The sequence below is a fragment of the Vombatus ursinus genome, unplaced genomic scaffold (assembly GCF_900497805.2).
Source record: "Vombatus ursinus unplaced genomic scaffold, bare-nosed wombat genome assembly UNPS02014809.1, whole genome shotgun sequence".
Classification (NCBI taxonomy): domain Eukaryota; kingdom Metazoa; phylum Chordata; class Mammalia; order Diprotodontia; family Vombatidae; genus Vombatus; species Vombatus ursinus.
Window position 1 is genome coordinate 2,214,246 of NW_020954587.1, and position 24,623 is coordinate 2,238,868.

At 36.1% G+C, this 24,623-nt stretch overlaps 1 protein-coding gene across 1 annotated transcript in view; it reads right to left on the reverse strand.

Moving 5' to 3' along the window:
• The window catches only part of CFAP47 (cilia and flagella associated protein 47), an 857,531-nt gene that overhangs the window by 617,925 nt on the left and 214,983 nt on the right, over positions 1–24,623 (reverse strand). The window contains exons 30-31 of the mRNA XM_027875456.1: positions 10,636–10,717; positions 9,547–9,672 (exon numbers count right to left, since the gene is read on the reverse strand). Of these exons, the coding sequence (XP_027731257.1) occupies positions 9,547–9,672; positions 10,636–10,717 (208 nt within the window). The remainder of the gene's footprint in view (positions 1–9,546; positions 9,673–10,635; positions 10,718–24,623) is intronic.

The window sequence follows — 24,623 nt, forward strand, 5'->3', positions numbered from 1 at the left end:
TATTCATTCCATTTTCCTTGTTCATTCTTAAGGACTTAATAGGTGAATTAGAAACCAACGTTAGACTACTCTTTTTGTCTTGTAAGGAACTTAAGTCAGATATCCACAGTTGACAGATGACTGGATTCTCAGCCTATAGACAAAGTAGAGTAGGGTTAGAATCCTAACAAGGATAAAGGCAAGACAGTCACCACCAGTACAGCACAGAGAATGATGTGCAGGTCCCAAAAACCTTGCAGCCAGAAGGATCACAACACTATAGATGCTCAGAATTAGGAGAGGTTTCAGAGGACATCTGGTGCAAATAGCATGTAAACAAACTTTCTCTCTACAACACAGCCAACTAGTAGTCATCCAGCCTTTACTGGAAAGTCTGTTATGAGGGAGAACCCAAAACTTCCTGAGGCAGCCAATTCATTTTTCATTTTTAGGGAGATTTCTCTTTCTTCAAGCCTAGATATTCTTTTTTGCAACTTCCCATCCAATAATTTTAGTTTATGCCACCTAGGAACAATTTAAACAAGTATAACTACTCTTCTATTTGATGGTTGTTCAGATATTTAAAGTCAGCTTTCATGCCCCACCTTAACAAGGCCTTTTCTTCTCCAGGCCAAGTAACTTCAGTTTAATCAATCTTTACATGAAATGATCTCAAGGTCCTTCACTTTCCTGGTTGCTCTTTTCTGGTAGTTCTACAGTTTATCAATTTTAAAGGGTACAAGACCTAAAATTTTATTGATATAGGGAATCTCTAACTAGCCCAACTGATTGGGTCTCCCTGCCTTCTTCATCCCAATCCATCAGATCTCAACAAAGTGGCCCAAATGATCCTAACAATTATTATTGCTCCCAACCCCCTCGTTGGAGGTCATATAAACATATGGTCAGGTACAATGCTAGATTCTGGGTACAGAAAATCAAAAATGAAAGAGATCTTACCCTCAAGAATCTTATATTCTATATAGAAGGATAATTATTTATGTATTATGTATATGTATATATGTATTTGTACATATACATATCTCTATAGATAAATGTTTGTGTTCATACATATCTATACACATACACACAATAACATAAGCCAGGGACGTGATTCAAGAGCCATTCCAATGTTCAACAATCCCAGTTGTCTATGGACAGATGATTGGGGGCAGGGGGAGAGAGAGAGAGTGAGGGAGGGAGAGATTGAGATTTACCGAGCATTCAATGTGTGCCAAGCTGTACTAAGATCTGGGGAGCAAATATAAGCAAGATCATTCCTGCCTTCAAGTTCACATTTTAATGGAGGAAGACAATATATAAAGGCATCTGGTAGGGGTATCATGCATGGCATGAGCTAGTCAAGGAGATAGTGTGGAAATGTAAGTCCAACAAGATAAGACAAAATCTTGGCTATCAGAGCTAGGTGATTCAGGGGTAGAATCTAGGTTTCAAAGGACATGGAAGTCGTGGAGATGAAGGTCTAAGTAGGGTAGTAAGGGCATGGAACTGCCTGAGAAGTGTCATAGAGGCCTAGGCCCCAACAAAGTATGACAAAAAGCTTGCCTCTTGGAGCAAATTTCCAGTGGGAAGAAAGTGGTCTGAGTGTTTAGCATAGGAACTTGAAAACCCAGAGTACATGATAATGGAAGGCCCAATCTTGAACCTCCTTCATTGTGAAATGGGTACTTTTACCAGAGACAGTGATGTAGAGAGTCCCAAAAGGGAAAATACGTTCCTTGCAAGCTATGAAGGTGCCTGCCATGGTGGCGAATTCAACTGATAGAGTAATACCACATCCTGAATATGTGCCTATTGTAATAAGGGCAACTCTCTTGCCTTGAGATGACAGGAGAGAACCAGTATAATCAATATGCAAGGAAATATGTGGTTTCTAGACTGTTCTTGCAACAAAGAACAACATTGGAACAAAGTAGCTTCCTCTTCCTTAGTTAAGGAGATCGCGTGTTTCTGTGTTCACTTCAACACAGCATCACAGGTCCTATGTCCAGATTAGTAATAAGCCCATTTCCCAAATTCTACTTTTGTTAGGCCATCAGCCTGGTTTTTCAGGTCGGCAGAGGGTATATAATGTCTTCAATGGGCATTGACATGCTTTACAAACAACTTTATGTGGAAATTGGCATCAGCAAAGTTCCTTCATTGATCCTCACACAAAAGGGAGAACCTTGGATTTTCCAGTCCTATTGTCTCCAGATACTAGACCATTTAGCCATGGCCAGAGCCACAGCCATGTAATAAAAATAAATGGAGTAAATATAAATAAAGATGCAATCAACCCAGCCTCTTAAGGCTGTCTCCCATGCCAGCCATATTGCTCATGCCACTGAGAGGACTTGCCAGGGCTCCCTCCCCACTCAAAAAACAAAACAAAACAAAACAAACAAACAAAAAAAAAACAACTCACAATGTATATCATGTTACTGGATAAATGACCACTAACATCCAGGTGCAGATGCCCTTCTCATAATGGGTAAAGTTGTTGGTAAATCAAGCTGGTAAATCATCATTCTTAAAGAGCTGGGTCTTCATCTATCATGGCTCACTAGGCTAGCAGAGGAGGTAGGATGTCTAAGGCTTGGGATGGATGTTACAAACTTGGGAATCCCAACTGGCAATAAGAAAGTCTTTAGCTCTTCAGCAGAGTTCCATTGCTTCAGGAAGCTCTCAGAAGGCTTAGTTTTGCAGAGCTAATTAAATCATTTAGATGCTTCAGATGGAGACCCCCCCGCCCCTTTGTCTTTTCTTTTTCCTGGTAACTAAAATGAGGAGTTGTGCACACCTGACTCCATAAAGATCAATTCCCTTAGTAGACTCTATTTTCTGGGCCAAGTATGAAGTTATTAACTGAGAAAGTGGATGAACACATTTTTATTCACATATGTTGTCTTCCCCAGTATCATTGAGGTTAAGGACTGTTGCATCCTCAAGCCCCAGTACAGTACTTGACACACAGTAGGTGTTTATTAAATGCCTTTTGATTGATGGAGAAAGAGAAAGTGAGTAATATGGGAGAAAAGTTTGGCAGAAAGGAAGAAGGAAACTTAGAGAGCTCAATTTTATGGCCTCAGTATGTTCACTAAAGAAGGTAAATCATCATAAGTATGAAAGAGGTAAAATTTGGGAGTTTGGGGAAAGGAAGAAAGGTTTTTTAATAGTTCCTATGGGTAATCAGATAAAGAATCAATAAAAGTAGAGTAGTATTATTAAGCAATAGCAAGGGCTTGGCCAAGATCATGCACCATAAATTTGTAGTGAGTGAAATTAACTTCTGTAAATTTCTCTAGGAACTCCTTCATCCAGGAAACAGGAGCAGATAAATCAGGTACTGAGAGTTACCCATGGATGAAGATTGACAATGTCAGAAGGTCAGAGGTCAAGGAGTTCTAGAATGTATTTTTAAAGAGATGGAATTGTGAACATTTCTATTAGAAAGTGATCAGTACAAAACTCTGATGGGTTTCTCAAGAACAACTTATGCCAAACTAACTTCACATCCTTTTACTGATAAGGTAATTATAATGGCAGATCAGAAAAACGCCAATGACATAATATCCCTAGATTACAGCAGGGCATTTTCCAAATTCTCCCTTGATATCTTTTATCCCTCAAACAAATGTTCCAATAATGGTTTCCATCTACCACATCCAATATATTACTATGGATCATGGGGTAACAGAAACAGATATTTTTAATTGCACATTAGAGGAAGTTTTACTATACACATTAGTCTGGCAAATCAGAAGGAAGTGGGATGTACCATTTTATACTCTACTGTTTTTTAACAGTGAGATGGAAACCTCACACTTGCTATAACCAGTTCTTTTTAAAATTAATATTTTATTTTTCCCCAATTACATGTAAAATAAATTTAACAATTTTTTGATTCCAAATTCTCTCCCTCCATCAGTTCTTTCTCTGGAGATTGATAGTATTTTTCATCATAAGTCCTTCAGAATTGTCCTGGATCATTGTTTTGCTGAGAGTAGCTAACTCAATCATAATTGATCTTTGCACAACATTGCTGTTACTGTGTACACAATTCTGGTTCTGCTCACTTCACTTTGCATCAGTTCATGTAAGTCATTCCAGTTCTGATTGAAAGCATCCTGCTCACCATTCTTTATAGCACAATAGTATTACATCACAATCACATACCACAACTTGTTCAGCCACTCCCCTTTTGATGCGGATCCCCCCACTTTCCAGTACTTTGTCACCCAAAAAGAACCACTATAAATATTTTTGTACATATATGTCCTTTTCCCTTTTGTTCTTTATCTCTTTGGGATACAGATCTGGTAGTGTTATTGCTTGGTCAAAGGGTATGCATGACTCATAGTTCCAAATTGCTCTACAGAATGGTTGAATCAGTTCACAATTTCACCAACAGTGCATTAGTGTCTCAATTTTCCCACATCCCCTCCAACATTTGTCATTTTCCTTTTTGGTCATATTAGCCAATCTGTGTGTGTGTGTGTGTGTGTGTGTGTGTGTTTGGTACCTCAAAGTTATTTTAATTTGTATTTCTCTAATCAACAGTAATTTAGTACACTTCTCATATGACTATAGATTGCTTTGTTTACTTTGAAAACTTGTTTATTTCCTTTGACCATTTATCAATTGGGGAATGGCTCTTATTTATATAAATTTCACTCAATTCTCTATATATTTGAGAAATGAGGGCTTTATCAGAGAAACTTGTTGTAACTTTTTCTCACAGTTATGATTACTATTTCCCTTCATCCTTTTCCCACATTTATTGCACATTCTCTCTCCTTTCATGCTGTCCATCTTCAAAAGTGTTTTGCGTCTGACTTTTACCTCCCCAATCTTCCCTCCCTTCTATTAGCTCTCCTCTCTTCTCTTCTTCCCCTCCCCTATTATTTTCCTCTAAGGTAAGATAGATTTCTATACTTATCTGAATGTGTATACTACTCCCTCTTACAGCCAATTCCAAGGAAAGTGTTCCTACCCACCACCCCATTTTCCCCTCCACTGTAAAAGCTGTTTTATACTTCTTTTATGTGAGAAAATTCACCTCATTCTACTTCTCTCTTCCCCCTTCTCCCAGTGCATTCCTCTTTCTCACCCCTTAATTTTATTTTTATATCATCCCATCATATTCAATTCAGACCTATATCCTCTATGTATAGTCCTTCTAACCATCCTATTAATAAGAAAGTTCTCAGGACTTACAACTGCCATCTTCCCATGTAGGAATGTAATGCTTTAAACTTAGTTAACTCCTTAAGATTTCTCTTTCATGTTTACCTTTTTATGCTTCACTTGAGTCTTGTACTTGAAAGTCAAATTTTCTACTCATGCCTAGTCTTTTCATCAAGAATGCTTGAAAGTCTTCTATTTCATTGGATGTCCAATTTTTCTCCTGAAGGATTATACTAAAATTTATTGTGTAAGTGATTCTTGTTGTAATCTTAGCTCCTTTGTCCTCTGTAACATCATATTCCAAGCCCTCCAATCCTTTAAGGTAGAAGCTGGTAAATCTTGTGTTATCCTGACTGTGGCTCCAAATTTGAATTGTTTCTTTTTTGGCTACTTGCAATATTTTTCCTTGACCTAGGAACTCTGGAATTTGGTTATAATATTCCTGAGAGTTTTTGTTTTAGGAGGTGATCAGTGAATTCTTTCAATTTCTATTTTACCCTCTGGTTCTAGAATATCAGACTAGTTTTTGTTGATAAATTTTTGAAAGATAATGTCTAGGCCCTGTTTTTAATCAAGGATGTCAGGTAGTCTAATAATTCTTACATCATCTCTCCCCAATCTATTTTCCAGGTCAGTTGTTTTTCCAATGAGATATTTCACATTTTTTCATTGTTTGTATTTTGTTTCATTGCTTCTTGATATCTCATGGAGTCATTAGCTTCCACTTGCCCAATGCTAACTTTTAAGGAATTATCTTCCTCACTATGCCCAAAGTGCTATAAAAATGAGCATACCCTTTGACCCAGCAATAGCACTTCTAGGGCTGTATCCCAAAGAGATCATACAAATGGGAAAAGGACCCACATGTGCAAAAATATTTATAGCAGTCTTTTTGTGGTGGCAAAGAATTGGAAATTGAGAGTATACTCATCAATTGGGGAATGGCTGAACAAGTTGGGTATATGAATGTAATGGAATACTATTGTGCTATAAGAAATGATAAGCGGGTGGACTTCAGAAAAACCTGGAAAGACTTGCATGGACCAATGCTGAGTGAAGTGAGCAGAACCAGGAGAACATTGTTCACAGTAACAGTCACGTTGTGTGATGACTAACGTTGATAGACTTAGCCCTTCTCAGCAATGCAATGATCTAAGACATTGCCAAAGGTCTCATGATGGAAAATGCTATCCACATCCAAAGAAAGAACTATGGAGTTTGAATGCAGATCAAAGCATACTATTTGCTATTTTTTTCTTCTGTTTTGTTTTCTCTTTCTTGTGGTTCCTCCTATTGGTTCTAATTCTTCCTTACAACATCACTAACATGAAAATATGTTTAATAGGAATGTATATGTATAGCCTATATCAGATTATGCACCATTTTGGGGTGGGAGGTGGGAAGGGAAGGGGAGAAAAATTTAAAACTCAAAAACTTATGGAAGTGATCATTGATAAATCAAAATAAAATTAATAAAATAATAAAAATCTTTATCCTCCTCATTGAGCTTTTGTACCTCCTTTTCCATTTGGCCAATTCTACTTTTTAAGGAGTTCTTTTCTTCAGTGAATTTTTGCACCTCTTTTTTGATTTGGCCAATTCTGCTTTTTAAGGCATTCTTCTCCTTGTTGGCTTTTTGGACCTCTTTTACCATTTGATCTAATCTATTTTTTAAGGTGTTATTTTCTTCAGTATTTTTTCAATCTCCTTTACCAAGCTGTTGATTCTTTTTTTCATTATTTTCTTGCATCACTCTCATTTCTTTTCCTAATTTTTCCTCAACCTCTCTTATTCAATTTTTAAAATCCTGTTCGAGCTCTTCCAAGAATATTTTTGGGCTTCAGACTAATTCACATTTTATTCTTAGGCTTTTGATTTAGCAGTTTTGACTTTGTTGTCCTTTTCTGAGTTTGTTTTGATCTTCCCTATCACTATAGTAACTTTCTTTTTTTTTTCCCTATAGAAGCAATTGGAGGTAAGTGACTTGCCCAAGGTCAGAAAGGTAGTAAGTGGGTGAAGCTGAATCTGAACTAAGGCCCTTCTGACTCCAAAGATAGTGATCTATTCACTACACCACCTAACTCCCCCCACCATAGTAACTTTCTTTGATTAGGATCTTTTTTGTTGTTTGCTCATTTTTCCAGGCTATTTCCTGACTTTTAACTTCATATTGAAGTTAGACTCTGTTTCTAGGTTGGAGTGAGTACTATCCCAAGCTTCAGGTTTTGTGTGCTGCTATTTTCAGACCTAATTTTGAGGGTCTGTATGCTTTTAGTTCTTCCAAAGTGGTCTAATCTAAGGAGCAGTGTGTTTACTATTCTCCAGGCCTGTGCTCTGGTTTTTGGGTTACTACAAGCACTCTTTTCTGCCTTGGAACTGTGATCAGGGTCCCAGCTCTTCTGTGGCCATAAGCTCTGGTAGCTAGTGCCCCTCTTCTTACTGGGACTGCAATTCAAGAATACTGTGACCCAGATGTAAGTATGGGCAATACAACAGAGTTTTACACCAGCAAAGGGACCCCGGATTCTCCTTCTGACTAGTTGTCTGACCCTCTTACAGTCTTGGACTGAGAGCTCTGGAAGCAGTCACTGCCACCTCTGATTTAGTTGTCCCACAAGGCCTGCGGCTAGTTTCCTGTGCCTGTGCCTGTGCTGGTTCAGCCTGCACTGAACTGTGTCATACTCTTACCTCAGTGGGATACACCTTTCCTGCCTGCCTTCTAAGTTGTGTTGGGCTGGGAAATTGTTTCACCTCATCCTTCTGTGGTTTTTGCTGTTCTAGAATTTATTTTGAGGTGTTGTTTAGAGTTGTTTGGATGGGAATTTGGGAGAGCTTAGGTAAGTCCCTGCCTTTTCTCTGTCATCTGGGCTCTACCATACTATGACCAGCTCTTTAAATTTATTTTTCCTTTTCCTATTCATGCAGATCATCCCATAATTTCTTCAGGAGAAGGTTGCCTGGAAGTAGCATTCAATCAAATAATCAGTCAATCAATAAGTATTCATTAAAACACCTACTATATTCCAGGCACTCTGTTAGGCATTGGAGATATAAGCACAAATTCACACAGAACTTACATTCTAAACACGGGGAGAAAACAAGAATATGTATAAATATACACAAGTACACAGTAATTTAAGAGGGAGGGTACTTGTAGTTGACAGGATCAGAAAAGGATTCATGTGGAAGATAATATTTGTTCTGGCTCTTGAGGAAGACAGTGATTACACGAGGCAGAAATGAGACAGGAATGGATTTTAGGTATTGTGGACAGTCAGAGCAAAGTCACAGAGACAGGAATTAAAATGTTATGTGTGAGGGAAGCCAGTTAGTTCAGATTAGACAGCATAGGAGGAGAAACAATGTACAATAAGCTGGAAAGATAAATTGGCATCAGGTTGTCAAGGGTTTTAAAAGCTAAACCAAGGAGCTTATATTTGATTCTAGAGGTAATAAGGAGCCTCTGGAGTTGATTGAAGAGGAGAGCACCATGGTTAGAGCTATGCTTAGGGAAAATCACTTTAGCAGCAGCATGGAGTTGAGACTGAAATGGGGAAAGACCTGAAGCAAAGAGATAAGTTAAGAGACAATTGTACTAGTCTAGACAGGAAATGTTGAACTAAGGTAGGAGCTATGTGAGTAGAGATAAGGGGCTTCCTGACTCCCAGTGAAACCCAGTGCTCTATCCACTGCTCCACTCAGCTTTCCCAGCCTGGGAAGCAGTAAAGGGAAAAAGACATATATACTCTTAAATCCCTTCAACTTAGTATTCTATGATTTTTCCTTCCAAAGCCAGTCTTTTGGGTAGAGTGACCATACTGCTATGATTTTTTAAAAGTCTCCCTCTTGCCCAAGAATATCTCTTCTTCTCTGCCTGAAACTTTACCAGAAATTCACTTGTGTAAGCAACTAACATTTAAACCAGCTTGGGAAAAAGTCAATGTGGCTTCAGGTACGGATTACTTTGATCATATTGTTCACCTCTAAAACCTAGCTGGGATGCATTGAGGAGTTCCATTGATATGGGATAAAGTGAAGGTGGTAAAGGGAAAGATTATGGAATATAGATTAGGCTGGGATAAACTATTGCAATGAGGTGAAGAAAGGAGCTTTGTTTTGGAGGAGTACTTACAGTCAGAAGTCTAGGAACACAGACTAGGGATTAGAAGGGATTGGAGAGAGTATGTTATACTGTACAGCTATACTTTGGTATTGTTTTAAAAGACTTTTGGAAGGATTTTTTCATAGTGGAGTTTAACTTATAATGTGGTACTATGACATAAATTCCAAGAGTGCCATTATACCAAGATTTCAGGAGCTCCGCCAATAAGAATAAGAAGAAGAAGAAAAAGAACACCAACAATGAAATAATTTTACCTTGTATGTCTGAAGTAACACATCTGTCCAGACACGTTTACTCATAGCTTCAAACTTAGAGTCCTCTATGATCAAAGTATGCTTTGTAGGCATTTGGGTTTTCTCAGATTCCCCTTTACTGGCAGCCTTTAAAAAATAAAATGTATAAAATAAGTTTTAAAGTGTTTTCATCACCAGGTAGACTGTGATAGCTACCTATTCAATTTCAAAGTGTATAGACGGAGATGGAAGGTCATCTATTCCAATACCTTATTTTACATATTGGGAAACTGATGACTCTGATCCTCAGGAGTTTGCAAGACTTGCCCAAGGTCATATAGCTCTTAAGTGGAATACCTGATAGCACCTACCTTAGCAGTCTGTTGTGAGAATAGGAAGACTGTCATGTAAGAGGTGGTGCTTAAGCTGAGCTTTGAAGGAAACTAGAGATACTAAGAAGCAGAGAGGTAAGGAAGGAGTGAATTGTAAGCCTTGGGGACAGTCTAGGGAGATGTTAATGGAGTGTCATGAACAGAAACAGCGTGTAGATTGTTTGACTGGGACAGAGAAGTAGATTGCGTAAAGGGGAGTAAGGTGTGATGAGTCTACAAAGGGAGGCCTGAGCTAGAATGGGAAGGACTTAGAAATACCATTTTGACTTGCATAATACCACTTTTTTTTCAAGCATTTGATCCCTAAAACTTTATGTTATTATAAGTGGACCAACATTTTATAGTTAGTTTTATAAACCAAATCAGCAAGAGAATAAAGTTATTCCTCTCTGACCTGAAGTGTGTGTGTGTGTGTATAAAAACATAGAAGGGTCCTGACTCAAACCACAATTTAATCTCTGCATAGGAACAGTATATAAAATATTTAAGTTAAAAGCAGAGAGAAGAATGGTTGCAAGTATATAAAGGCCCATAATACAACATTACTTTCAGGGACAGAATGCCATTGTCAATTCCCTTTCACAATAAATGACAAGAGAATATTCTAATAATTTTTAAAAGATTAGTAACAAGTTGATTAAAAATCTTTTTACAAATGCATAGCAACTATAAAGCCACTATTCTGTAAACTTTTCTCAAGCACCATTTCTCCCCTTACTTTCATTGTAATCCATCTCTTGTAATCTTCTGGTTCAAGTAGAAATTCAGGAAGTATATAAGGAAGGCATGCTCCTTGAGTTCTTTAAAAAAAAAATTAAACTTAGTATACGGGTAAGAACACGACTTTTTAATTAAAATAAGTAATATTAGAATATTTAACATTTAAATTGATTTACTGGGCTAGAAGTACACAAAATATAAATTTTAATAAAATTTAATTCTAAAACAGAAAAAAATCCATCTCCAAGTAGAAACTTTACATAACTTTTTTAATTTAAATAATTTTTATTAATCAATCCATAAGTATCTATTAAGGTGGTATAGTATGAAAGATAAAGCAGTGGTTTTGGAATCAGGAGAATCTGAGTTCAAATCATACTGCATGAGTTGTGTGGCTCTAGAGAAGGCACTTAATTTTTCTTAGCCATCTGTAAATGAGGATAACAAAATACATATAGTACTTACCGCACAGGCTTGTAGTATGGATCAAAATTTTTTTAAGTATCTAAAACAAGGATAGCTTTATAGGATAGTAAACCTTAAAGTGCTGTTTAAACAACAGTTTTGATTACTATCATCATTATTTCTTTTTACTTTTTTGATCATTTTTATTTCATTCAGAAATATGATTTCTTCAGTTCCCTGTGAGGAAACAACTATTCTATAATTTTTAGTCTTAAAGTTTTGCCTGGGACACTGAGAGGTTGAGTGATTTCCCCTGGGTCACACAATTGGTGTCTGTGTGAGAGGGGTGGGGCTTAAACCCAGATCTTCCTGACTCTGAGGCTAGGTTTTTTTTTAATCAGTTATGCCATTGTTATTATTCTCCTCTCACATCTAATATTTAATAAGCTAATTACCATAATTATTATCTCCTGGGAAATACTATGAAATATTGAACAATACTATGAAATCATATCAAAGATAAAATTGTAGACCCTAATATAAGGAGGTAAGTTTCATTTTGCTGAAATGGGATCCTTGACTGCAATATGGTTCTGGAAGGATATATATATTTTATTCAGCAGCAACAGAATAGATAAAGGTAAAGTAGTGTGATAGATTAAGTAGATACATTCATATCCAGAAACTAAGGAACTACAAGTATGGTTGAGAGAATTGGGGTGAAAATCAGTAGAGAAAAAACAGGAATATTGTTTCATTGGATATACTTCAATGCATCACCTGGACAAAAAGAGAAAGTAGTTGATGTACACAAGAAATAGACCATAAGCCTGTCATGGAAATATGATGAAGTAAATATGTAGGATTTCAATTATCCAAACACATGTAGGTAAGCCAGCCAAGCTAAAGCAATGGAGCACTCTAGAGGAGAGACAGGCAGCAACACGCACCAGGTAAGTCAAACCACCATCACCTACTTTGACCACTATCTCTCTTCAGATCCTGATGGAGACAGCCCTGGACCCTGAACCAAAACTTTGGGAACAATAATATCTCACAGGCCAAGGGACCTAATTCTAGCCCAGCCCCTGTAGCCATCATTAAGAGGAAAAACCATTATGGAGAAGAGATCTACCTTTCTCATCACCACCAGCAATAGCTACTAGCCAATTGCCACAGTGGGGAATAAGCAAAGGAGCCATGGGAGTGGTAGCATCCCCCTCCCAGACCACTGCTTCTGCTTCCAAGTCCACCCTCTCCATGCTTTGGACAATTTTCTAACAAATAATGTTGCAGAGAAGGTGCCAGCCTACATTGGTAGAGGAAGTTTCTTCATATAGGGAATTCATTATACTACTGAAATCACAGATACCATCTATATCACTATCCTCCCTTAAGAATAATTTTGTCACTCAAAAAGCAAAGAAGGTGACAAGGAAAACTATTATTCTGGACCTGATTCTCTTGATTACTGATGTGGACTTGAAGGGAAGCTTGGATTGATACGACCAACTGTGATAAAAGGGAAAAGACAATTCCAGAAAAGTCTAGATTTAGGGAAATAAGATTTGTAAGGGATCAGAGAAAGGATAAAGAGAATTCCATGATCTAAAATTATGCAAAGAGAATTAACTCAGGAATTAAAGGAAATTGAAGAATGAAATCTGATGACAAAATAATTTATCCTGATGAGGAAAAAAGGAGAATTGGATACACAAGGACAAAATTAGATTTAGAAAATGAAAGGAAGTTCAGGTAATGAAAGATGAATACATTTGGATGACAAAGTCCTGTATACATAGCATCAAAAAAGCTGAACATCAAAATAAGCTTTAGAGAAATGATAAGGACAATAAAGATTTTTTGGCTTTTTGTTTTAGTTTGGTTTGAGTTTTGTGGGAAATGTTTTGTGTGCTTTGTTTTGGACTGTACAAAGGAAAAGAAAATTCAGAAAAAGATGGAACCATAGTCAAGCTGGGTACAATCATGATAACTGGTGAAAGAAAGAAAGTTGATGATAGAGTTCACTTTTGTATTCTCTATCAAGAAGAATAATCTTTGGTCTGGAAAAGGAAATGAAAATGACTAAATGGGAATTGAAACACAAGATAATAGGGATATCACAACAAAAATCTACCTGCTCCAGTAAGGCTTATGAGGTTACCAGGTCCAGGCAAACTACAGAACATCCCAAGTTCTCAAGTTTTAGAAGAGAGCCTCAGAGGTCATTTACCTACCATCTGTCATATACATGAACAAGAATCCCTATAGAGTATCTCACCAAAAAAGTCATCCAAGCTTGGCTTAAAGACCTCCAGGAAAAAGAACTGGATACTTCATTCCACTCATCCCACTTTTGGGTATTTCAAAATGTTAGAATTTTTATTTCCTCTCTTGAAGTATAAACATGCCTCTCTGCAACTTCAACCTACTGCTACTTCTTTGACTCTGGTACCATGCAGAACACATGCATTCCCTCTTCCATTTAATACCCTTTATATACTTGAAAACAGATGATCAGGTAACCTTCTAAATATTTTCTTCTCCAAATAAAACTTATATAAGTCAAAGGATTATAGACCACAAGTGAAGTCAAGTCAACAAGCATTTATTAAATGCCTACTATGTGCCCAGCACTGTGCTAAGTGCTGGAATACAAAGAAAGACCAAAAAAAAAGTCTCTGTCCTCAAAAAGCTTACAGTCTAGTGGGGAGACAACATATAAATTACTATGAAAAAGCATTATATATACAAGAAAAAATTAAAGATAATCAACAGAGAGAACATCTCAGATTTAAGGATAATCAGTCAAGGCTTGTTGCAGAAGGTAGAATTTTAGTTAAGGACTGGAAGAAAGCCAGAGAAGCTGGGAGAGGAGGGAAGGAGCTCCAGTAATGGGGGACAACCAGAGAAGACACTTAGAGTCAGGAAATGTAATATCATGTGCAAGGAAGTCAGCAAGCCTGGATCACAAAGCAAATACAGGGGCCTAAGTGCAAGAAAACAGAAAAGGCAGGAAAAGGCCAGGTCATGAAGGGCTTCAAAAGTTAAACAGAGAATTTTCTACGTGATCCTAGAGATAATGGAGCCACTGGAATTTATTCAAAAGGCTTTGGGGAGATCAATTTAACAGTGGAACAAAGGAGAGATTGAGGTAGGGAAGTTAAATGAATGACTTAAAGTGGTCTGAGAGACCTCATTTTATAGATGAGGAAACTAAAGCCCAGAAAAGTTCAGGGTCTTGTCCAAGGTAATACAGGTGTCAAGAGTTAGATCTTCAGACTCCAAATCTAGGCTGTTTCCACTGGACCTCCATTGTTAGAATGTATCCTCATTTGACATAATTTTGCTGCCGTTCACCATCTTGCCCTCTTTTGGATGCCCTCTAACTTCTTAATGTCCTTCTTAAAATGTACTAATCAGAATTGAACACCATATTCCACATGTGATTTGACCAAAGTGAGAGCTGAGCCTTTGTTAGTGATCTTTAAAAGAACATGGCAAACAAAAGAGGCACCACAAAACTAAAGGAGGAAAAATGTTGTTCTGATTTTCCAAGGAGAAAATAGAATCAAGTCTGAAAATTTTAGTCCAGTCGGCCTGGCTTCAATTCATGGGAAAATTTGAAAATGTGTAATTAAAAGGGATAGTTAGAAGAAAGAAAGAAGTGATCATAGGCAGTGTGACTTCATCAAAGATAAATAATGCCAGACTGATTTGATTTCATTTTTGACTGGGTTACCAGGTATGTAGATCAAGGGAAGGTCAATTGTAAGTATAGTTCACCTAGATTCAAGGCAAGAATGTAACAAAGCCTCTAATATTATTTTTGTGGATAGGATGGAGAAATGTGGACTATGCCAAATGGATTCATGACTCATTGAATGGCCAGTCTCAAGTACCTTGATGTCAACTTGAAAGAAGATCTCTAGCGGAATGACCCAGTGATCTATGGCTGGCCCTGAATTTTATACATTTTTTATCAATTACTTGGATATGGAAACATAAAGAAAGGTAATACAAAAAGCTTGAGGATAACACTTTGAATTTAGTACTTCCAGTTTAAGGTTTTCTATAATCAATTTATCTATCATTTATTAAGTGCCTGCTATGTCCCAGGCACTAGATAATAGAGAAACAAATACAAAAAATGAAATACAGTCAAGAAGCTGACATTCCAGTGGGAGAGACAAAGTATATGTGCATGTGCATGTGTGTAAATATATATTTAGTATGTATATTGTATATATATGTATATGTACATCTATGTATACATACTCATGTATGCAGTTTAAAAGGTCCTTAGGACCATATTTGTGTATATATATGTAATATCTACACATGTGATATACATGTTATATATTCTGCATTATACATAAATATATATGTTGTGTGCATATATACATGTTGCTGTTCAGTTGTTTAGTCATATCTGACATTTAATAACCCTGTGGATCATAGCATGCCAATACTCTCCACGGGGTTTTCTTGGCAAAAATACTGGAGTAGTTTGCCATTTCCTTTTCCAGTGGATTAAGGCAAACAAAGATTAACTGACTTGTCCAGGATCACACACCTAGTAAGGGTCAGAAGCCAGATTTGAACTCAAGTCTCCCTGACTCCAGACCCCATGCCCTATCCATTGAGCCATCTATCTATCTCTGCATATGTACATACACACAGAATAAATACAGAGAATAAACACCAAAACAATTTTAAATGCAAATTGTTGGTAGAAGGGGGAGTGTTATGAAAGACTTCATGTAGAATGTAGTACTTGAACTAAGTACAGAAGGGAAAGGAACTCTATGAGGCAGAAGAGAGTAGTGAGTGCATGCCCAGCATGGAGGACAGTCAGTGAGTGTTAAAGGACAGTCACAGGAAATGGAGCGAGGAGCAACAGTGAGAAGGCCAGTTTGACTGAATCAGAGTATCACAGAGGGCCTATAGTATCTCTACTGCTATTAAAATCTTAGCCAGAATTCTACCATCAGATTCTGAAAATCATTATCAATTGTGCATTTCTAGATTCCCAGGGTGGCTTTAGGCCATGATGTGATACAACAAAACTGTTATCTTTTTCTGCCAATACAGAATAGTGCAAGAAATACCAAGACCCCTATAATGTTTTCCACTGATTTTACAAAAATAGTCAGTATCAATAAAAGACCTTCACCTTGGAGACTACCACAAAAACTTAGCTGGCTGATATTTCGCCAAAGTCCTTAGATGACTCTGCGGTGGTACTGCCATGCTGCCTTTCATTTCAGAGAAGGGGAATGCCTAAATCATTCCCCAATAACAATGGAATAAAGAAAGGTCACATGGTAGATCCAAATTCATTCAGTAAATGTTTACTGAATACTATGTTCATGGGGTACAGTCGATAGAGTGACAGGCCTGAAGTCAAAAAGACTCATCTTCATCAGTTCATATCTGGCCTCAAACATTTACTAGCTGTGTAACCCTGAACAATTCCCATCACCCTGTCTACCTTAGTTTCTCATCTGTGAAAGGAGCCAGAGAAGGAAATGACAAACCACTCCAGTATCTTTGCCAAGAAAACCCTAAAGAGGAGCCTAAACTACAACTATGTCTGCACAGAGCTTACAATATAGTAATTCAATCTATGTTATACAAATATGCTCAAAAAAATTTCAAGATATCTGGGAACTCTGGCCAGTTATGGAAGCTAGTAGGCTTCCTTAATTTTTATAAACTGTATCAAGTTTTAAAGGGACTAAGGATGCTCACTATTTTAGCAGGGCCTTGAAGTAAGTTAATCTATAAACTTAAGAATCTCTGTAATACAAATAATCACATATTTCTTTTACCACACATCCCCACTCATGTCCTGCGATATGACACTGAGAATATTGTTGGGATTCCAAAATTTTCCAGTCTGCACTGAGGCAGAGTTCTGAACTAATAGCATTTTATTAAAGGGTCCATGACCCATCTAATGAAGTAGACCTCAGATCTTCCTCACTATCTAAGATAACCCCTTCGTCCAAGACCTTAGTTTTATAGTGCTTGAAATTCAGACAATACAGGTGGAGCAGCCCAAAAGTACAGTCTCATTGGTGGAGAGACCTTGCCCTTGACCCTACCAGAGGGTCTACACAAAATACAGAATCCCACTGGTTGCCAAATGGGCTAATGAGCAGACCTCGACAGACTTATCTTGACCTTTCAGGAGATCCTACCAGGTCAATGAACTTACCCATCGGCTGGGCTGATAAACAAATGTCAAAACACCTACATGGGCTGATGGGGTGGAAGAAAAGCAGGACAGCAACCAGGGTCACTCATTGACCAAGTGCTCATGGTCTTCTCCCCATGTTGGGTAATAGAGGGATGACAAAGACTGAGGGGCAACAAAAATAACTGAGGGGGGTGGGGTTTTCCATGTAATTGAGTCACCTCAGTCATACTGGGCTTAGTCACCATAACAAAGAAAAACAAGGGTAGAGGTCTTCTAGGTAGCTTCCAATGATTAAACAAGTAAACTTATAATCTGCAGTTCACAGCTCTGAGGCCTACAATCACCACCCCTATGGAATCATATCAAAATGATTAATACTGATTAAAATAAAATAGGGGTCAATTAATGATCAATCACAATATCACATTGTATCTCCATGCTCCCCAACCCCTGACAACTCTCTAGACTCATATGTTGAATAGACTGTGCACATATACATTGTTGAGGAAGTTTCTCAATATAAGCTCCCCTCCCTAATGAAATCATAGATGTGATTTTAAAAAAACAAAGCAAGGAGGGAAGAGAAAGTACCTGACAATCCATACTCTGACAAACTATATTCCAAAATATTGAGAAAAAAAGCATAAATGTAACTGTCAGACATCTCTGGAAGATTGTGGGTAATATGAGAAATGTTATCAAGCTAGAGAAGAGATGGAGGATAAAATGAGATAATAATATTTGTAAAGTACTTTGCCAGCCTTCAAGCTCTATATAAATACCACCTTGACCTTGAAAAAGTCACTCTGTTTCCTTAGCTATAAAATGAGGCAGTGAGACTAGATGAACTCCGAGTTCCCTTTCAGTAGCATCATCTCTACCCTCTATGTTTGGAATGGGGAATTTCTGGTGTAAAAAAATTCACATTCCCCAATTCAGATCAACTTTTTATCACTTGGAACCTTAGACATGATCACATATCTAGTGTGTGTCAGTAGCAGGATTTGAATCCAGTTTATCCTAATTCTAAAGCTAGTCTGAGAACCACTTCTCACCGCCACCTCTCAGTGATGTTTTAGGATATACTGTCTAGAATGACAACATTAACTATATTTGTTGTTTTTTTTTCTAAATCTGTCATTTTATCAGAATAAGGAATTTCCATTAAAGAAATTCTCTTGACTAATTCAAACAAGCAGTTATGCTGCAATCTATACACTTAAAAGAGTTGCTTATGGTACTGAAAGGTTAAATAATTTGCTTGAGGCTCACATAGTCAGTAAGTATCAGAGTTTAAACTTGAACGTAGGTCTTTATTCCAAAGCCATCCTTTGGAAGAGCCTGCCCTCTATGCACTATCCCAAGTTACCTCTCATAGCCTGGCATATAGTCTCCCAAAGCCTTAGACTTCAAAAAGTGGAATGAGAAATTTGCCTTTGCCCTGCATGTGAATATATGTGTATATGCATATATGTACATAAGTATGAATATATAATATAATATAGAAATACTATCAGAAAATAATACATATTATTTATTCAATATACAAAACATAAAATATTGTTTCAAATGCACACATATGTGACAATACATATAAAATCCAATGTATTATAACAATCATATATATAGTTTTGTACTATATATATACATATATGCACATATGTAGGCATAAATTATATATATATATATATCCACACATATATACAGATGTGACCTATAAACACATACATATATGTATGCATATAGACACCTATATATGTGGATATATGCTTATATACAAAACTATATGTCATATGTCATTATTATAATATATTAGATTGTATGTATGTCATATATATGTGCATTTAAAACATTCATATTTTTGCAAAATACAGCACCCATTCCTAATCAAAATACTGGAGAGCATAGGAATAAAGGGAGCATTCCTTAAAATGATAAGGAGAATCTATCTAAACTCAATAGCAGTCATTATATGAGGATAAGCTAGAAGCCTTCCCAATAAGATCAGGGTTGAAGCAAGGATGCCCATTATCACCATTATCCTTCAGTATAGTACTAGAATGTTATAGAAATTGCTATAACAATAAGAGAAGAAAAAGAAATTGAAGGAATTAGAGTAGGCAATGAGAAAATAAACCTATCTTTGCAAATTATATGATGGTGTATTTAGAGAAACCTAGAACATCAACTGAAAAATTATTTGAAATAATTAACAACTTCAGCAAAGTTGCAGGATATAAGATAAACCCACATAAATCATCAGCATTTCTTTACATGACCAATAAAGCCCAGCAGCAAGAGATAGAGAAATTCAATTTAAATAATTATAAAAAACATAAAACACTTAGGAATCTAACTGCCAAGGCAAACCCAGGACTATATGAACACAATAACAAAACATTTTTCACACAAATAAAGAGAGATTTAAACAATTGCAAAAATATCAATTTTTGATATTTTATGATATTTGTTATTTTGATATGATATTTTGATATTTGATTTATTATGTTGGCTCGGTAGGCCTAGCCAACATAATAAAAATGACAATTCTGCCTAAAATAATTTACCTATTTAGGGCCATACCAATCAAACTACCAAAAAAAATTATTTTATAGAGCTAGAAAAAATAACAACAAAATTCACCTGGCAGAAAAAAATGGTCAAGAAAATCAAGGGAATTAATTTTTTTAAAAAATACAAAGGAAGGTAGCTTAGCAATACCAGATCTTAAACTATATTATAAAGCAGTAACCATCAAAACTATCTGGTATTAGCTAAGAAATAGAGTGGTAGATCAGTAGAATAGATTAGACTATAGTAACCTAGCATTTGATAAACCCAAAGACCCCAGCTTTGGGGGTAAGAACACACTATTTGACAAAAACTGCTGGGAAAACTGAAAAACAATAGGATACCAACTAGGTATAGACCAACATCTCACACCATATACTAAGATAAAGTCAAAATTAGTGCATGATTTAGACATAAAGGGTGACACCATAAACAAATTAGAAAAGCAAGGAATAGTCTACCTGTCAGATCTATGGGGAGGGGAAGGATTCATCACCAAACAATAGCATTACAAAATGTAAAACAGATAATTTTGATTATATTAAATTAAAAGGCTTTTGTATAAACAAAACCAATGCAATCAAGATTAGAAGTCAAAAAGCTGGGAAACAATCTTTTCACCAAGTGTCTCCGATAAATATATAGGGAACTGAGTCAAATTTATAAGAATTCTAGCTATTCCCCAATTGATTAATGATTAAAGGATATAAATAGGCAGTTTTCAGATGAAGAAATCAAAGGTATCTGTAGGTATATGAAGAAGTGTCCTAAATCACTTTTGATTAGAGAAATGCAAATTAAAAGAACTCTGAGATATCACCTCACACATATCAGATTGGCTAATATGACAAAAAAAGGGAAAATGATAAATGTTGGATAGAACATGGGAAAATTGGGACAATAATGCACTGTTGGTGGAATTGTGAGCTGATCCAACCATTCTGGACAGCAATTTAGAACTATGCCCAAAGAACTATAAAACTGTGCATACCCTTTGATCCAGCAATACCACTACTAAATCTATATCCCAAGGAGATCATAAAAAAGGGAAAATGACCTACATTTGCAAAAACATTTATAGCAGCCCTTTTCATGGTGTCAAAATATTGGAAATTGAGGGGATGCCCATCAATTAGAGAATGGCTGAACAAGCTGTGGTATGTGAATGTAATGGAACATTATTGTGCAATAAGAAATGATGAACAGGCAGATTTCAGAAAATCCTAGAAAGACTTATATGAACTGATGCAAAGTGAAATGAGAAGAACCAGAAAAACATTGTACACAGTATCAGCAACATCGTGTGATGATCAGCTATGAAGGACTCAGTTCTTCCCAGCAACACAATGATCCAAGACAAGTACAAAGGACTCAGGAAGGAAAATTCTATCCATTCCCAGATAAAGAACTGATCCACTCTCAATGCAGATTGAAGCATATTTTTTCACTTATTTTATTCTTTCTTGTGTTTTTTTTTATCTTTTTATTCTTTCATAACTGTGACTAATATGGAAATTGTTTTTACATGATAGCACATGTATAAACTATAACAAACTGTCTGCCATTTTCAGAAGAAGGAAGAGGAAAGAAGGAGGGAGAAAAACTTAGAACTCAAAATCTTGTAAAAATAAATGCTAAAAATTTCTTGACATGTAACTGGGGAAAAAATAAAATACTATTAAAACATTCATATTTTTATTTTAAAAATCAGAAAGCATAAGGAGAAAGTTAATTCAATGTCATTTAGCTCTTTTGCACTAATCCTTTCTATCTGTATTCTATTATCCTATGGGCTGAACCATTTTTTTTTCAGAATTGAATTTACTGGGCAAATAAGGCAAGATTTAGTTTCACAGCTCATCAATAGCTTATAAAACTAATGTCAGCTGGCATCCATAATTGACTTTACTATACTTTTACAGACTCATTTTTCTATTTGAATTATTTTCTCATAATTTTATATACAGTATCAAGAATCAAGGTAGAAATTAATCATTCTATCTAGATAGTAAGATTTTAAATGATCTCCAGATATATATGTGTGTATGTATGCATGCATGTACATATGTATTGTGATAGTCTCTGATTCCATGTTTGAAAAATCTTATGACTCTCAAAATTATAACATTTACATTTACACTTTTTTTTGCTTTTAAAAATATTTCATTTTACTCTCTGGTGTGTCAAATTTAACAGTGAGTGCAAGTAATCAGCATGGTCATTTTTATAACCTAATCTTTCCGTTTCCAGGATCAAGAATTTGAATACATCCTAGATTAATGAACCAATTTTATTAACCATATTGGCAATTTCAAGATGTTAAGGACTTTCATCGTAGTCAGTATTTCCTAAGAGACCTATATTTGCTGCTAAAAGGAACAAATAAATCTGGGCAGCCTGCTTTTAGTGCAGAAACTGCTCTTCCATACCTATATTCTCAGGTCATAAACTATAAAAACAGAAATCATCCATACCAATGTCAAAGTCACTGGGATCACTGCCAAAAATAATGTTTGTAATGGTAACAAAACAAAGGGAAGTACCAAGGAAATTAATGATGCAGTCATGTTTGCTTTTTTTCCATGTGTGAGCACATGCACACACACACACATGCATGCATATGCACATGCATGCACACACATACATATGTACACACACACACAACATGGGTTCACTTAAACATGCACATTTCTAAAGCTGCCCAGCTAAGGTGCTATTAACTTCCAAAAGTACACTTTCTCTCAATGGTGTTAGAAGCTTTTACTATGAAGGAATTACCTTCTTTCTAAGAGTCTTCAGCTTAATAAGAAGAGAATGAAGAAAGGTTATGTAGTTTGAAAAGTCAACTTTTCCTTTGGGCACTGGAGCTTCTTAACCCTTTTGGTCAGGAATAAGAATTTTTCAACTGCTTCTTATTTGAAAATAAGAGTAACTAAAATGTTTCTAATGATGCAAGTAACTCCAAGGTCAGTGTTTCAAATCACTGATTACCTAACATTATATTACAATAATTTTATTCAAAAGAGAAATTATAGTTTGGTGATAGTTCACAAATCCTAATAAAGTCCCTTATTCAAAATATACTTTAAGTGACTAAAGGAAGTATTTTTTGTAAAAATCATGTACTCTTATGAATGCATTCCAAAGGACGTTATGGTAGAGTTTAGAGAATTCTTTGTGGCTTCTGTCAGCGTCCTGTTCTTTTTCTGCAGACATTTTTCTTAGAAATTTCAATGGTGTGTTTTAAGACTGCTTTTTAGGTGCAGCTGACTACTTGAGGTTCTCTTAATTGAACTAAATTTTAAGTTTATAAAATCTGAAGACAATACACTAGTTAGCTGGAGAACATTGTTTCAGAAATTAAATTAGCAATTTCTAATAACCATGCTGCCCATAAGATAGTTCTCGCCAAGAGTCAAAAGAATGTAGGAAATTTATATTCTTCAATATCTGCAGATCATTCAGGTATGCCAATTCCTGCTCAAGGTACAAATTATTTTCATGGGGGATAAGGATTGCCCATATATAAGAATTCAAAATTAAGTTACTTTGAGTGAGTCTGACTTTTGAATTCCATTGAAAGAAGGCTCTATCTTGTTCCAATAATTTTTATCATTTGGTATCAGGTGATCTTGATTATTACATTAACATAATACTAAAGTCCCAATGTTGCATTATATTCAAAGAATCACCTATAAGTTATCTCCACATACTACAGTATTTGTAACAACACTCACAGACTGTCGTGAGTAAAAGATGGAAATTAAGCCTTGGTGTTTTGCATTAGTAATCAGTAAAGACAACTTTCCAAAGTTTTTCTTGTGAATGCTATTGTCAAAGTTATTGAAGCCACTGTGGAGTCTTAAAGATTAATCATTCAACTGATCAACAAATATTTATTAAGAGCTATATAGGTTCAAGGCACTGTGGTCTATGGCAGGGATATACAAACAAATGTAACACAGTCCTTGCCTTTTAGGGGCTTATGTACTAATGAGGAATAAAATATGTACACTAAGAAGTATATAACAAAAAGATATAGCCAAAATATAGGTATTTTTGTAAGGGAGGGAGGTGTACTAGCAGCTAAGAGGACCAGGAAAAACTTCATGAAAAAAGCTGGAATTTGAGCTGAGTTTTAAAGGAAGCAAGAGATTTCAAGATGTGGAGAATAAGAACAAATGCAGTACAAGGATGTGAGACAGTGAGAATGAAGAAGCAAAGATGTGGACCATCTTTCTTGCATGCAGAATAGCAAATAGGACAGTAGGGCTCAGACACAGTGGAAGAAGAGAAATTGTAATAAAACTCAAAAGGCAGAAAGGAATTGGGTTGTAAAGAGGTTTGATGCCCAACATGCGAGCTTATATTGGATCTTAGAGTTATCCATTGGAGATGTTGAGTGGGGGTAGAGGATGGGGATAAAATCTACACTTTGAGGAAGTCACTGTGACAACTGTGAGGAGAATGGATTGGAGTGGGGAGAGACTCAAGTCAAGGATACTAAAAAAGGAGGAATCATCACCTTTGATCCACTCAAAATTATAACATTTATACTTTTTTGCTTTTACAAAAAAATTCATTTTACTCTTTGTCATGTCAGTTTTCACAGTGAGAACAAATAATCAATATGATCACTTTCAGAATCTAATCTTTCCATTTCCAGGATCAAACGTTTAAACACATTCTAGATTAATGAACCAATTTTATTAACTGAACTGGCAATTTCAAGATGTTAAGTTAAACTGTCCAAACTAGAGGTAATTAGGGCCTGAAATAGGGTAGTGGCTGTGAGTTTTGTGAGG